This window comes from Biomphalaria glabrata, chromosome 11 (assembly GCF_947242115.1).
Source record: "Biomphalaria glabrata chromosome 11, xgBioGlab47.1, whole genome shotgun sequence".
In the NCBI taxonomy this organism is placed as follows: Eukaryota; Metazoa; Mollusca; class Gastropoda; family Planorbidae; genus Biomphalaria; species Biomphalaria glabrata.
Window position 1 is genome coordinate 15,150,758 of NC_074721.1, and position 17,469 is coordinate 15,168,226.

The window sequence follows — 17,469 nt, forward strand, 5'->3', positions numbered from 1 at the left end:
TCACTGCCCCACGCTGTGTCTCACTGCCCCCCGCTGTGTCTCACTGCCCCCCGCTGTGTCTCAGCCAGTGACTCCATCGGATTATTTTAGTTTCTCAACTTTCTATTCTATTAGCACATACTTTCATTTCGAAAAGTTCAGAAAATATTTGAGTTGTTTTTGAAGATGTTCATGATAATCTATAACATTGCTAAAGACGCTAAACTGAACTTTAACGTTGTCAGCTAAATAACAAAACATTAGTGTGCTTCAAACAGAAGAACTCAGACAGTAACATTCAGCAGTGCTAAATGGTGAACATAAAATGAATACCTTTAAAAAACAGAAGTACATAGAATCTCAGTTCATAAAAAGCTGGCTATATGTATTGGGGATTTTCATGAAAAACTATAAGTCTATATATTGCTATAGCCAAATTGACTTGGTAAATAGCTTACTAAATACAGAATTTTGTGTTCCTATTTGTAAATATAATAACCTTATATAATCCGCTAGTCTATATTTCGAAATGCACAATTATGTAGCGTGTTGTATATGTGTATAAAAATAACTATTAAGTTTCACTACTGTCGTAGAATGAAATTCTAATGCTTCCTTCAGACTGACATTATTTTCTAGCACAACAAACTGAGTACGTAAAAGAAATGTCATACTACGGTGCTAAATATAGCATAAAAATGATCCTATATAAAAACAACCTAGTTGATCAACTATTTCCTTTAGTTCTGTACACCAGATACACCAAATCTCTTGCTACATATAGGTCTTCCACCATGTATGAAAATCTCCTATAGTCGACTAGAGTCAATGTGTTTTGCGGGTTAATGGTTAAAGAGGATGTTATCTAGGTCATTTAAAAAGAGAAAATTGCAGAATGTTACATGGCTACCCAGCGACACTGGCAATTGATTACATAAATTGTAGTCTATACGTTTCAACATTACCGGCTATCACTAATTAGTGAAGTTGCTTACTTACTTGTCATAATTGATTACAGGTATATTAAAGAGTCTCTGACACATCGGTACTATTTGTTTTCTTGATGTTTATAATAAAAAGTTCATAATGCTTTCCAACGTCCAAAGTATAGTTTACTATTACACTACTATAGGAGGTATAAAAGACTCACTGGTATGTTTTATAGAGTCCGTTATGCTATGTTCATGAGTACAACATTATTTTGCCAACTCCTCACATTTGTGTACCCCGCGCGAAAATACGTTAGTTCGTAACCTCCTTTACCACTGAAATATTGCATCTTTCAGAGTGTCATCTCCTGCATACAAATACAAGCATACTTTTAAATTGTAATTGAGATAACATTAATAAACAAATAAATTATGTTATTGATTATATACAATTATTAATAAAAGAAGGTTACAAAGAAAGTTTGTGTGGAAACACAAACTTAAAATCGGCCCCCGAAGTGGTCCGCTCAGGTAGATAAAAAGGCAGATTTTAATATTTTAGGAAAGAATTTCAGAAACTGTGAACTACAAACAAGTAATAACTATAACCGTCGATACAAAAAGATGAGACGTGCTGTTGTAGAGTTAGTATGAATAACGACTTGATAGCACATGAAACGGAGATTTATTAATGTTATTATTATTACATTGTTAATATCCATATGTATTCGATGAACTGATAGTTATAAAGATATAATTAAATCCTAGGTGTCACTTACAAAGACCGCATCACGAACGAAGATATAAGATTAATAAAGCAATTAGACCCCACGATGATCTGCTAACCATTGTCAAAAAACGTAAACTCAAACTCTATAGCTACATCACAAGGTCCTCAGAGATTGCAAAGACCTTCCTTCAGAGAACACTACCAGGAAGAAGATGAAGAGCAAGACAGGGAAAGCGATGGGAAGACAGTGAATGAAATTTTATCAAAGGCAAAGGACAGGGAGAAAAGGAGAAAAACGGTAGACAGATCTTGTGTGGTGCCCCAACGGTCCATCAGACTAAGGGATATGTGAAGGTCAAGCTAAATGTGAACCTGGCCTAACTGATGTTATTAAATGATTATCTAATATATCTAATTGTTTAGTAAAGAGGAAATCTCTAAATCAAAACCTCAACAAACAGGACTTTTCCCTAGGAAAAACAAAAAAACTTTTCCCTTTCGTTAAGTGCTGATATGCCGTGCTAGTGCCCAATTATCTGCGTGCATAAAATAAAACACTACTTATTAATTGTTGTTTTTAATTATGTTCCACTTGTCTGCATATTAAATAGATTTTCTTGTCTTTAAAAATAAACATTTTTAAAAAAATAAATATAGGTAGTTTGTTGGACCAAGATTACTTTACTTAGTAATACAATTTTCGAAAAAAAAATTGACAAAAAAAAAAAAATAAAAATAAAACCTTTTGTATAAATGGGTTAAAAATATGATAAATGGTTATCCCCCTTACTAAATAGTCTCCCGTGTTTGTTATTATTAATAGTAAAAGTTGTAAAAATGGTGTATTTTTATGGAAAAAACGCTTGCATAGTTGATATTAAAAATTAAATTTTTCGCTTTCAGAAAAGAAAAATGTAGCCGTTGCATCAGAACTTTAGAACTTTGAATGGTCTAAAATATCATGATGTCGAATTTTCAATACCTTTTTTAGTTTACGAGATCTAAACGGGAAGGACGGACGGAAAGACAGACTACAAAAAACTAAAAGCGTCTATTCCCCTTTCGGGGGCCGCTAAAATTTGTATCCATGCAATTCTAAATAAAAATCATTGCTCTAAATTTGTATTGTCCTTCTTTTATTTTATTTTATTATTTTGCCAATTTATTTTTTCCGAGAAAAGATCCAATCAATCAGTTTTGTAGTGTCATAAGGGTCATCATGAAAATATCAAGATAAAGACGAGCGTATCTATTCTCACGCACTATTTCCTGAAATATGTGCAGAATGTAGCCAGAAAATATTTCACGCAAGAATGAAGAGATACATTAACATGTTTCAGAGCAGAGATTTTCACAAGAAAACCTAGAATGTTGTAGATCTATGTCGAAATGATGAAAGTAGTCAATATGAACTCAATATATGAACACATGTATCGCAACACGAACACGAACAAATAACTCAGTATTGTATTCTTTACATCTGGACCAATGGTGACTCCTAAACGGAAGCTGAGTGGTTCAAACCCATTCGGAGTGGCGTTGAGTTTGGGTAGAAAAGTGGTGGCAATTTAAAAAGTTACATATTTTTATTGTTACCTTTATATGAAACAAAGTAGAAAAAAATTAACTTTTAAATGGACATTCAAGAATAAAACACTCCTACATGAGAGGCTCTAGAACTTGGTCCGACAGTATTTTTGTGACCATGTTTTTTGTATTGCTCGATATGGGTGCTTTTCCCCCCTCGACACCGATTATTCTAATTGCAATATCAATGCCTGTACTATATTCGATACCTATGTCTGCGCTATAGTCGATACTCCATATCAATGCTTATTCTGGAGTCAATGCCAGTGCAAATTCTACAGTCGAGACGGTGTAGTTAAACTTAATAGGCTGAACGCGTGTCATAAATGTCTTTAAAACATCGTCCATGCCAAGGCATCAATATAATAAGATGTATTATAGACCTATTATAAATAGATTAGTGTTCAGGGTAGACAAGTATACATTATGTTCACATTTCATACATTCTATCTTAGAAAGCTAAGAAAATTTAAAATCGACAAAACAATATTAAACTTTTCTATACAGCAACCATCAGCAGCTTAATTAACTTTGCCATCACCTACTGGTATGTTAATACTTCACTGGCACAAAGACAAAGACTAAATAGACTAATTAAAAAAAGCATCGTATACCACTCGAACACAGCTACCATCTCTTGAAAAGCTTTTGCATGAAAGATGCCTTTCCAAAACACAAACGATCCCCCAAAGACAACCTGCACTCATTAAACCATTGTTACATCAGATCTGAACGAAGTGGTCGTCTCCTTTCCATTAGGACTAAAACAGAAAGATTTAAAAACTCCTTTATCCAACTTTCGGTCAGAGTGTTACAAGATCATCTGTCGTCATCGAAAAGTACATAGAAGTCTAATTCATAAAGCGCTTGTTGTGAGTGTGTATGTGTTTCGTGTGTGAATGTTGTTCGTATTTGCACCTAATCCTAGTTACGCTGAGGTGGTTAATTGTAGTCAAACTGAATTTCCATTTCATTAGACCAATACAAATGATCTTATCTTACCTTATCATATTCTATATATATCGCTTACAAAGAAAACAAAAGTATTTTTAAAGGGTTTTGACCGTTTTGATATAACATATGTTTCATTTACAGATAAGGAATACATTCCTCTTTTCATTTTATTGTCATTAATAACCTTGAAATAAATGTTTTTATGACGTCATTTTTCTGCGCCATCAAGACGATGAGATTTCCACAGTGCGTCTATGGGACGTCAGCAATTCCTAAATCTGTACGTATATCTGACTTGGACTTTAAATATGTCGATAACTCAAATTTGAAAAACCATTTTAAATATTTGTATCGCAAGACAAAAATAGACACGAATTAATAAGAAAACTTTCATCTCACAAGTCAAGTGGGTAGACCGCAATAGAAAAAGACTACAAACAAAATCGATGATAGGGCTCAGCCCAAAAGTATAAAGAAGCTGAAAAGAACAATGAATTCCTATTGACAAATGAGTTTATGCCAAGACCTATGAACTCAACTTGACATTTCATTAGCAATGTATCGGAACTGTAGATCAGAACGGATATTTTATCGAAGCAATGAAGCTAGTCACGTGTTCAGATGTATGTTTCTGATGTTTCTAAACTAATGGTTTTAGGCTTTGAGACATGACACTTTGGTTCAAAACTTTTTCCGTTAATAGCTCAAGAAAATCAAGAGGTTCACTAATATCTTAGAAATTTGGGAAATCCACAAAATTGTAAGAATGTATGTGGCTATCCAGTTTTAGAGAAAATGTGGCAACACCCTAGTGTCCAGAAAGAATCTGTAAAGCCACTAGTGTAGTGGACATTAACATTTCTTTTTAAATTTATTTTTGCTTGTTTAGGACTTTTTTTTAGCGGCCCCCGAAAGCGGAAAAGACGCTATTAGTTTTGTGTGAAATGTCTGTCCGTCTAGCCATCTGTTCGTCTGTCCGTCTGTCCGTCCGTCCCGTTTAGATCTCGTAAACTAGAAAAGATAGTGAAAATCCGACATCACAATATTTTAGACCATTCAAAGTTCTGATGCAATGGCTACTTTTTTTTTCTGAAAGCGAAAAATGTAATTTTTTTATTCAATTATGCAAGCAGTTTTTTAAAGAGAAAAGGCGATTTCGTATGCATTATAAGTTAGACCGTAGGCCACAAAAACAGATGAAAACATATGAACATTACATCATCTGCCCTATAGACCACAATGTCTATAAGGGGAACTAGTTAGGCCAGGTTCACATCTAACTTTGCATTCACTTGCACCTATCCCTTGATCTGCTGGACCGTTGGGGCACTACACAAGATCTGTCAACCTTCTTTCTCCATTCTTATCTGTCATTTGTCTTTGATATAATTTCATTTGAATGTTCTTCCTGAAAATATTGAAACCTGCCTGGATGGACCACTTCGGGGGCCGATTTTGAGCTTGTGTTTCCACACAAACTGTCTTTGTAACCTTGTTATATTTTTATTATTCTAAAGGAAATAGAAGATCCTTTCATTTCACGAGTCATGCTAATAGTGTCATGTATGTCGATTTTGAAAAAGTTATAGGAAGGAAAAAAGATGCCTATATATGAAATGCGCCATCTAACATTGTTCTCTTTCTCCCGCTTTCTCTCTCTCTGTTTCTCTCGTTCTCTCTCTCTCTCTCTCTTTCTCTCTCTGTTTCTCTCTAACTCTCTTTCTATTTCTCTCTCACTCTCTTTCTCTCTCTCTCTTTCACTGTATCTGCTGAAAAGTAATTATTTGTTAGCCTCATGTTTTTTTTTTGCATTTACTGCTGTGCATCTGAAGTGCATGTCTACAGTATGTCTTTTTATGTGTGTTATATAATTGTTTCTTTGAAAGAGCGTCACTTGAGTTTTTTTTAATGTTTTTATTTTTTTAGTTTGCTCTGCACAAAACTAAGATGTTGAGTTGTTTTGTTAAGCTGCAAAGAGGTTGCTTACATGTATCTAATCGTGGCTAATTTTTTACCGGAAGCTCTTAAAGTCCCTGACATGCGCAAGCTTAAGACGAGACGACGTTTAAAAAATTATTTTGTTCACATATTCTTCCGTTTGTTTTTATTTATTTATTGTTTAATCTCTTTTTTTTTAAAATCTAGATGGAGAGTACGCTTAAAAAACTCCAATAAATATTAAGGTTGAATGATTTGCCGTCATTTTTGCACATGGATATTTTGTCTATTAAAGATCTAGAGCAATTTTTCCCAGCCTCATTGTGGCGCTCGGGTGGAAACGGCCGTAAAATGAGACGATTAGTGACTCTCAGTGACTATATCAGTAATACGCAAATTAGTAGAAAGTAGTGGTTTCCTGAATATTTTTTAGATTTACATGCCATCCATGTATTTGCAGCATATTTTTAAAATTATTTTATTATCTCTGTGAAGAACTCTATTAAGGTAAATGATGACTTTGATTATGTTCGAAAATAAAACAGGCAAAGAAATAAGTAATTACACTCCGAAATATTTAAATGTACAATATGTAGTGATGACAGTGCATGAAAAGTAACCGCCTATTTAACCAGAAATCGTCTTTTTGTCAAACTAAAATCGTACAGTAAAATTGTGAATCTGAAAACAAATAGGATTAAAAATAGTTTTGGTAACAGCACGAAAGTTCCCAGACCACTGTAACGTCACTAAAATTCGAGTTTCCTCCCTTTAATGTTTACAGCACTGAAGGACGGTATGTGTTATCTCCCCTATCCAGCACTTGACTGTGAGCAGACGTCGGTGCAGCGCCCCAGTTCATTCAGTGTTCAGTGAGAGTGGACTACATACGTCTGCACGAGTTCGTGTATACCAAAAGTCAAAGTGACGCAAACCAGAACATCACGTACAGGTAATTGACCAGTTAAATTGGTGGTACTCTGTTCATTAGTTTACGGCTAATTAAGACAAGAGTTGTAAATAAAATGTTAAATAAAAAATAAAAAACTATCGTGAGATCTATAGGAAATTATATACATAGTAAGAAGATTGTGAATACATATAATTACATATGCATACACGAAGGTTAATAGAGTTTACTTTAATAAGAAAAATAGGAGGCAACTAGCTGATAAGATGAAAACATTATTATTAATAAATTATAAATTTAAACCATAATAAGAAAACAATGTTTACAGTAAATTATGAAATTTTTTGTCTTTTATTGTACAGATGTTCCATCACTTAACTAAGATAATTAAATCCTAAGTATACCCATGTGTTAACCTTTTCTTGTGTTTCAATTAGAGAGTTGAACACTTCTAAGTCAATGGTTTTGTTGCATATTTAGGTAACCCATTCCATCCTTTAATGACATATGTGCAGGAAAGAGAACTTCTACAAATTTATCATAGCATATAGGAAATAAGAAATAATCATTATCTCTGTGTCTTTCTGGGCATTTGATTAGATTGTGTTTTTTGTAAGTGTAAGTATTATGTTTTTTTTTTCTGTCTGGTAAAAAGTTTGTACACGTTATTTCTCCGACAACCAATAACGCATCAAGTTGAAATTTGGCCCTATTATTTCTATTACATGAGAACATAAGAATCAATTTACTAAAATTAAAGTATTAGTTAATTAACTATAGGTAATAAATTATTTCGTTTGGTATCTCGAACAAGGGTAAAAAAAAAGTGTACTTGACTGCGGTGGTGGTATAAGCTGAATTAGTCCCTTTTATAGGTCGCCGCTCTAAAGTAAGTTTGAAACAAACAATTTGCAATTTTCAAATTCACCTCACTAGCAGAGTGGTTAGAATGTCGACTTGAGGAGGTTTGAGTCTTGAGTTCGAATTTAGGTCGTTCGCCTTTTTTTTTTATAAATGCTTTTAGAAAACGATCACTGTGGTATTCACCCAGATTTCTTTCTTTCCTACATTTTTATTTTTGTTTCCTACATATTTCCAACTGGTCCAGATAACTGATAGGTATATTAGAAAAGCTTAGAGCATGAAATAGCGTTAAACAAAAACGATTGGTAAAAATAAATTGCACAGATTTATTGTTGGTGGTACGGATCTTTTAAAAATGTCGTCAATCTGGAAGACCTAGCCATTTTGAGTTTTATAGTCGTTTACCAAGTATTAAGAGATAACTTTTTGTTTGTCATAGTCTTTTGATACTACTTATAAATAATTTTTTTTCTGCGTGGATGAAAAACTGGATTCCCATTTCTGTTATCCATCTAATTCTCTTGTAAAATATTAGTACACTATGCTGTTTTTATTGTTCAATATATTCTGTCATCACCTTCAAATAGCCTAATTAAATAAGGTAGGTCTATTTTGTAAATTAGACACAGTAGTGGGCATACAATTATTTCTTGATGCAAAACTGAGTTTAAAGGTTTTGGTGTTGATAAAAAGCAATTTATTATTGTAATATTTTATTATATTATTTTCTCATCCTATCATGAAATCCTGGGTCGATTGGTTAATTAATGGACTAATACGGGATCAAAATATTATCATTTTTTAAGAAAACTATGGTGGTCAACTTTGTCTAATGTCCTAGACCTAGAGACTTCTTTTTGCTTATTAGTGTTTAGCCACTTGAAAAGTTATCAATTAGTTAAAATTTGGATGACCTGCACTTCCTATAACCATATTGGTAGGGAGAAAGTATAGTATGTTTATTTAAGTTTGTTTCTATAGGTTAGAGTATTATGCATGTAATGCTGGTGAATGAGACTGGTCTGTATGTTCCTGGATCAGCTTTATTTTGTTGTAATTCCTCGCTACTATACCTTGATAAAGTAAAGTCTGACAGTAGTTTAACCCTTTGTAAAAAAAATAATTGTATCAACTGTGCATTGTATAATTGAAGAACTTTTTTTTTAATTTTTATTTTGGGAATTAATGTATTTTTTTAGGTGAAGAGAGAGAGAGAGAGAGAGAGAGAGAGAGAGAGAGAGAGAGAGAGAGAGAGAGAGAGAGAGAGAGAATCAATATTTTAGGCTAGGAAAATAAAAACTTGTGAACATTCTGCCAAAAAAAAAAAATCAAAAAAAAAAAAAAAATCAAAAAAACTTTTTTATTTAAAAAATAAAATATAAAATACTTTTTTCTTTTCTTTTTCTATGGGACAATGTATTGTACATGTAAATAGAACTTCGGTAAATGGTTAACTCCGTGGAGTAAAAGAAGGAGCAATCTTAAACATTAGCTATGAATTTGCAAACAGAAAGAATCCTAACAGAGTTGTGACGTTGTAGCTGTATCAGTAAGAGTTACGTTTTCCTGGTTGGGAGTAACGAAGTGTAGAGGCTACATCAATATTAAAAAAGAAACTGGTAGAAAAAGCAAAGAAATAAATAAATACAAACTTGCGCACATGGCAAAGGAGAAAAATATTGGTTCATATCTGTGTATTTACACGATAGCCTTGGAATGCAACAGTAGTGCCGTTTATTGTTTACAGAATATGTGTGTGTGTGTGTGTGTGTGTGTTAAAGTAAGATAAAGAGAGATAATCTGTAGAGAAGAGGCTCAACCAAGGGCGGATTGAAGTGTATGTGGAGGCGCAGGGGCTGTAGCCCCACCTGCCCTCCCTTGAATCCGACCCTTGGCGCAACATTAACATTAAAAATCATTCAGTATCATTCTTTTACGATGGTGGCCGAGTGGTATGTGCTTGGAGTTCAAACGGTTTCGAGTTTGAGCCTCTGTGAAGATTTGGATTTTGAATTTCGTGACTTTCTAGGACGCTCTGGGTCCACTTAACTCTAACACTAATAGAAACATGATCTTTACTTAATCTGTCCTTCAGACCGCAAAGTCTGAAGTATCTTTTTCTTAGGCTCTGGCATTTCATTTATGGAGAGAGATACGTTTTCCTTCACAATATCTCATGTGACTAAAGAGGCCAGTCCTTGATACACAACTGCGGTCACAGGTTGGGCATCTGCAATCACCACACAACGCAACATTTTCGCCGTTCTATCTACTTTTGGTTTGTAAGTTATCTGCAGTCCAGGACCTTTCCTTTATGCTTGCTCTCCATGTGGATCTAACCAGCGCCTCTTTCTCCCAAGTGTTGGTGTCGACTTTGAAGAGCTTCATGTCGCGTTTAGATACATTAGTATACCTTAAGTGAGGGCAACCTGAAGTTCTCTTGCCTTATAACCATTGTTGTTGTCGGTCTTTGACTATTACAAAAATACGTCTTGTACAATTAAAACCATTTTTTTTTAAAGTTTCCATTTCCGACCTTGTTTTTTTGGCCTACGGTTAACGAGGGTGTCATTTGGCCCGCACAACGACCAACCACCTTTACTTTTCCCCAACTAATGTCAGGTACCCATTAGAGCTGAGTGGACTCAGAGGAGATCAAAGATCCAGAAATTAGAAATCCCAGTCTACACCAAGAATCGAACCTTGGACCCCCTGTTCAGAAGCCAAGCGCTTTAACGCTCAGCCACCGCGCCTCATAAAAACATTTAAGCGTATTATATTTTATTTTAGAACGTGAAATAACTTTAACAAACTTCTTTTTAAACATAACTAAATATAACTTTTATTACGATATAGACCAACTTGAGATGAAACGAAATAAATCTAGTAGTACAGATATAAATTGGTATTTGAAACAAAATCTTGCTCACTACATAACACGTCCACACTGTTTCTAATCTCAACATCTGCATTACGACAACTCAGTTCATATTTCATCACTGCATAGCCATGAACCAATCGCTAACTTCTTCTCACTGTCATCTAAGAAATACACACACACACTTCATAACAACCATTGTGGAATTCCGTGAACCTTTTCTGATTAGCTAAGACTTGAACTAGTGAGAAACATTTACTTAGTATTGCATTACAGAGTCTTGAAGACTTTAGCTACGAGACAAACTCCTTCGTTGTCTTTCTTATTTAAATATATTTCGAACTTTAAAACATGCGTCCTATGTTTCTGATATACAGTCTTCAGCTTAGTCGTATCAATAATATATATATATATATATATATATATATATATATATATATATATTATTTCTTTTTTTTAATTTATTTATTTATATATGATTAAGAAGAAAACAAATTCTTAAACCTACAATCTAGAAAAAAACATTCAGTAGCATAGCTAGGAATTCACACGCTCACATACACAACAAAAAATTAATGGATATTATTGTCAGGTAATAGATATAATAAATATTAAAAGAAAAAGATAGAAGCTGTTCTTTTCATTCACAAGAGCAGAAGTAATTTAACGTCGTCAAATAGCTAGATCACTCGAACTACGAAGGCCTCGAAATTCAATCTGTATAGAGGTACTTTATGTGAGAGGAAAACTACTGGTTTGTTTGAAATTTAGTTTAGATAAACTTTTCACTCATTAGACACATTGCAACTAAAACAGACTTCTACTTTCTGTTCACAAAGACATCTAGATAGAATGTTAAGCTGCCAGGAATGGCACATCTTTACCGCTTATCTCACGTCTGTGGTCTGGCGTTGAATATACATGTATCCTAGCAGTAAAGAAGGCCAGTCTCCGAATGAGGCCGAAGTAGAATTCTGGATTCTGTATTAATTCACAATGACCACCAAGGATAAGGGCACAACGTCCGAGTATTGAAAGTGGACAATCCCCAGTTTGTCATTTGTTCTCTCAGCTAGCACGTGCTTTGATCTCAAACCAATATTGTATCCCAACCAGTTCTGAAGAAAGGATTTTACGAGCGTGCCAACTCCGAGATAGAAACTAAAAATTATTATCGTCTCTGATAAGCTAGATGAAACAAAAAAACAACCCAAACAAAACTGACAACAACAGATGTAGAGTTTTGATGAGCAACTGCATAATTGTTTTCTCTGAACTTTTCTATTTCAGAGACATAAAAATGTCATCATGTGTTATTATCCTGATGAATATGAAATCTATGAAATCCATTCTAACGTTTCAACCAACTCATCTCGGTAAGTGACATTTCATACACATTTCTAAGGTAACGTAAGCCAAATAAAGCTAACTTTTATTATCCTAGACAACTACTATACACGTGACCTTACATTCTATGTTCCGTGAAGTATGCAACAACAACAACAACAACAACAACAACAACAACACTTATTCAAAGTCACTTTAAAAAAAAAGCTTATATAAAGTGTAATGGTATCAATTAGTTTGGATCAGTCGTATGATTAAATTTGTAGTAGATCTAGACCAGGGCTGGCCAAATTACGTCACTCGGACCACATTCGGTCCGCCGAGTTTCTTATGCGGCCCGCGTAGACCTAGAGAAATAAGTTGTGCCAACAATATATACTTATAAAAAATAAATATATTAAAATAATTGTAAATATCTCTATAAATGATTGAAACTGTCTCGTTATAAAAAGGTGTCAAGTAAACGGTGATTAATCTTATTGGCTATACTTCAATACACTCATTTACTTCAATACACTCAGTTACTTCAATACACTCAGTTACACTCAGTTACTTCAATACACTCAGTTACTTCAATACAGTCAGTCTAAGATACTATCTCAGGCCAGTAGTTACTCAATGCTTTGAAGAACTGTGTTGAGTGTTGGGTAAGCTCGGAATAAGATTGCAATTCTAAAAACTGATGAAGTTTGATCTTTGACTGAGATAAACTGTTGTTTAAAATAAAGAATATCCCAACCTTAAACTATAAACAGAAACGTTTGCACAATGCTACATAAAATATCAATAAATTACTGATCCGAATGCTACAGTAATCAAACTTATCAGAGCTAGGTGTCTTAACCACAGGCAGTTCCGAAAAGTACTTGAAGATTTAGAAACAAAATATTCCTAAGTATCCGCTGGTTAAGCATGGGTAGGAAATGAGAATATAAAATCTCAAGAAAGAAATTGTTGTGTTCTTTGAAGGACATTTACTGTGACATCGTTGCTAATATTTCTAATGAAGAGTTGAAGACAGATTTCATGTTTTTCATAATGATCATTGCCATGGGTTGTTTCCATATGAAATGTAAGTGTATGTTAAATCTTTTCAAACATAGCTTTCACATTTCTCCTGGCTAGCAAGTGAAAACAAGTTTTGTCATTTTCTTGTTCTGAAAGTTGAAACTATTTCTAGTGAAATGGTTAAAAGGTTTTTGGGTACCAGAAGAGTAAAGAAAGCTGAAATTTCACATCATTTGGAAACACATACGAGAACAATCTTCTTTTGTGTGAATGGAAACTAAATAAGTTTAATTACAGGTCGATGGAGACTGACTGTAATTTGACAGCAGTCACAAGGATAACAACTAGTAAGCTAGTTCCACAGTTCTGAAATATTACGCACGAGCGTAAACAGTTAAATACTTCACACTCAATACAACTGAACATTTGTGGTGAGATGTGATGTGGCAAGATATTTGTAATTTTTTTTTTTTTTTTTTCAATCCAAAAATTAGTTTCAGATATTGCTAACTCATGTTGTAATCCCTCAATTGGGAGTGAAAAAATTAAAAGTGAATTATAATGCAGTTTTTATATATGAATTAAAGGACGTTTTAGACAATTAGAAAGCGCATTTTTCTAAGTTGTAAGTACATATATAATATGCAGTCCCATTCCCAAAATTTTTTTAATGCGGCCCTCAATACAAAAAAAAAAGTTGCCCACCCCTGATCTAGACCAACATTAATAAATCTGTGCGATTAAAACATATTTTTACCAATTGTTTTTTTTTTAGTGCTATTTCATGCTTTTAACTTTCTAAATAATCTGTGATCCTATCACTTAACTGGACTAAATGGGAAAATGAGTTGGGGGGGGGGCGAGAAATAAAAGGATATCTGGGTAAATTTCACCGTAATCTTTTTTCACACCCGTTGCGCCACGCATCCGCACCACCCGCACATCGCTAACTAAGCCACAGTTTAGTGTTAAATGTGAGAAAACGACTGTTGTATATAGATTTGGTTGCGTGCTACTTCTTGTCAGAGTGTGATTGATCTGCAAGGCTGCCTACTTTCTTACAGGTTTTTTTTTTATTACAAAGCTTATATCAACTTACCGTGTCTGTCTGTCTGTCTGGGTAAAAATACACTTTATTTCTCCGACACCCAATCTCTGATCAAGCTGACATTTGCACAATTATTTCTTTTACCTGATAACACAAAAATCAACAAAAAAAAAAAAAATTAAGTTAATTCACTAATGGGAATTACTTTTTTGTTTGGGAAAGGAAAGGAAAGAAATTGTACTTGACTGAAGTGGACTGAATTAGCACCCTTTATAGGTCGACGCTCTAACTTGAAACAAACAATATATAACTATACTATTTTCTCTTGTCTTAAGTATCTCACAAGAAGAAGAATTAGCACGAATTCAGGTCAAGCCTTTTTTTTTAAAACCCAATTACGGTAAAATTCACCCATATATCTATTTCTGTCTCCCCTTCTCAATGTTCCCAACTGGTCCAGACAAGTGATAGGATCATAGTGTATTGTGACAAGTGGTAGGATCATAGTGTATTGTGACAAGTGATAGGATCATAGTGTATTGTGACAAGTGATAGGATCATAGTGTATTGTGACAAGTGATAGGATCATAGCGTATTGAGACAAGTGGTAGGATCATAGTGTATTGAGACAAGTGATAGGATCATAGCGTATTGAGACAAGTGATAGGATCATAGTGTATTGAGACAAGTGATAGGATCATAGCGTATTGTGACAAGTGGTAGGATCATAGTGTATTGTGACAAGTGGTAGGATCATAGTGCATTGAGACAAGTGATAGGATCATAGTGTATTGTGACAAGTGGTAGGATCATAGTGTATTGTGACAAGTGGTAGGATCATAGTGTATTGAGACAAGTGATAGGATCATAGCGTATTGAGACAAGTGATAGGATCATAGTGTATTGAGACAAGTGATATGATCATAGCGTATTGAGACAAGTGATAGGATCATAGTGTATTGAGACAAGTGATAGGATCATAGTGTATTGAGACAAGTGATAGGATCATAGCGTATTGTGACAAGTGATAGGATCATAGTGTATTGAGACAAGTGATAGGATCATAGTGTATTGAGACAAGTGATAGGATCATAGTGTATTGTGACAAGTGATAGGATCATAGTGTATTGTGACAAGTGATAGGATCATAGTGTATTGTGACAAGTGGTAGGATCATAGTGTATTGTGACAAGTGGTAGGATCATAGTGTATTGTGACAAGTGGTAGGATCATAGTGTATTGAGACAAGTGATAGGATCATAGCGTATTGTGACAAGTGATAGGATCATAGTGTATTGAGACAAGTGGTAGGATCATGCTAACATCTGCAATACTTTAAGTTTCAATATCACTGGCTGATATGGCAATTTGAGCATTAAAAATAAAAATAAACTTTATAGAATCCTAAATGCTGCTGGTAAAATCATTGGCACAAAACAAACCCTATTTGGGTGGTTGTTTGAGACTAACATTTATAAACATCTATAAAAAAGCTAACAAGATCCTCGAAATAAAGAATCACCCTTTGAGTCAGGATTTTATGATTTTACCATCACAAGAGAGATAAAAGACACCGATGGCAAAGACAAACAGACACAAACACTCTTTTGTTCCCCTGGCAATCAAAACATTAAATAAGAACAATCTGATATAAACCTTGTCACATGTAAATTATGAGTGCGTCTGGTGTGAATGTACACTTTGGTTTCTTACAGTTATAATGTTTTTGTTTGGTGTAAGGCACAAATTGTTAGACAAATTTCCATATGGACAATAAAGATTATTATTATTATTATTATTATATCATAGCGTATTGAGACAAGTGATAGTATCATAGCGTATTGAGACAAGTGGTAGGATCATAGTGTATTGTGACAAGTGATAGTATCATAGCGTATTGAGACAAGTGATAGGATCATAGCGTGTTGAGACAAGTGATAGGATCATAGTGTATTGAGACAAGTGATAGGATCATAGCGTATTGAGACAAGTGATATGATCATAGTGTATTGTGACAAGTGGTAGGATCATAGTGTATTGAGACAAGTGATAGGATCATAGCGTATTGAGACAAGTGATATGATCATAGTGTATTGAGACAAGTGATAGGATCATAGCGTGTTGAGACAAGTGATAGGATCATAGTGTATTGAGACAAGTGATAGGATCATAGCGTATTGAGACAAGTGATAGGATCATAGCGTATTGAGACAAGTGATAGGATCATAGCGTATTGAGACAAGTGATAGGATCATAGTGTATTGTGACAAGTGATAGGATCATAGCGTATTGAGACAAGTGATAGGATCATAGTGTATTGAGACAAGTGATAGGATCATAGCGTATTGAGACAAGTGGTAGGATCATAGTGTATTGAGACAAGTGATAGGATCATAGCGTATTGAGACAAGTGATAGATCATAGTGTATTGTGACAAGTGATAGGATCATAGCGTATTGAGACAAGTGATAGGATCATAGTGTATTGAGACAAGTGATAGGATCATAGTGTATTGAGACAAGTGATAGGATCATAGTGTATTGAGACAAGTGATAGGATCATAGCGTATTGAGACAAGTGATAGGATCATAGTGTATTGAGACAAGTGGTAGGATCATAGTGTATTGAGACAAGTGATAGGATCATAGTGTATTGAGACAAGTGATAGGATCATAGTGTATTGAGACAAGTGATAGGATCATAGTGTATTGAGACAAGTGATAAGATCACAGCGTATTGAAATGGCTAAAAGCATGAAATAGCGCTAAACAAAAACAATCGGTAAAAATATTTCTAATCGCACAGATTTATTATTGTTATTGTAGATCAATAATACTTTTTTAAAAGTATTCTTAAAAATGTTTTACTTGTTATATTCTGTATACGTTTAGAAATAAAATGTTAGCTTGCTCCACAATACATTGCACAAAGTATTTCTTGCCCCTCACAACATATGGGTGAAAAAAACAATGAACCAATTAATATGTAAATTAGTGATAATTGAAAAGTTTAGTTAAACTTTAGGAAAACAAAATCATACCGTTATTGTGTAATTCTTTCTGTTATATGAGCTTTTTTTTTTAATTTTTAAATTTTTTTAAACAATTTTTCTGCTTTTATTTAATTGCTTTTCAAAATTGGATGATTGAAATTAATTAATGCAATTGACTTTATACAAGAGAGGTATTTTTAAAAAGTATTTTAAAAAATTAACTAGTTTTAAACTAGTGTTTCTCTATAGGTCTGTATAAAAGTCGAAAGCTATGTAAATCTATAAAGGAAAGTGAAAGATTTTAA

The 17,469-nt window shown here is 33.8% G+C and overlaps 1 protein-coding gene across 1 annotated transcript in view; it reads left to right on the forward strand.

Annotated features, from left to right (window-relative positions):
* Positions 1-6,916: 6,916 nt before the first annotated feature.
* The window catches only part of LOC106060520 (rhodopsin-like), a 33,785-nt gene continuing 23,232 nt past the window's right edge, over positions 6,917-17,469 (forward strand). The window contains exons 1-2 of the mRNA XM_013218429.2: positions 6,917-7,069; positions 12,060-12,145. Of these exons, the coding sequence (XP_013073883.1) occupies positions 12,078-12,145 (68 nt within the window). The 5' untranslated portion in view covers positions 6,917-7,069; positions 12,060-12,077. The remainder of the gene's footprint in view (positions 7,070-12,059; positions 12,146-17,469) is intronic.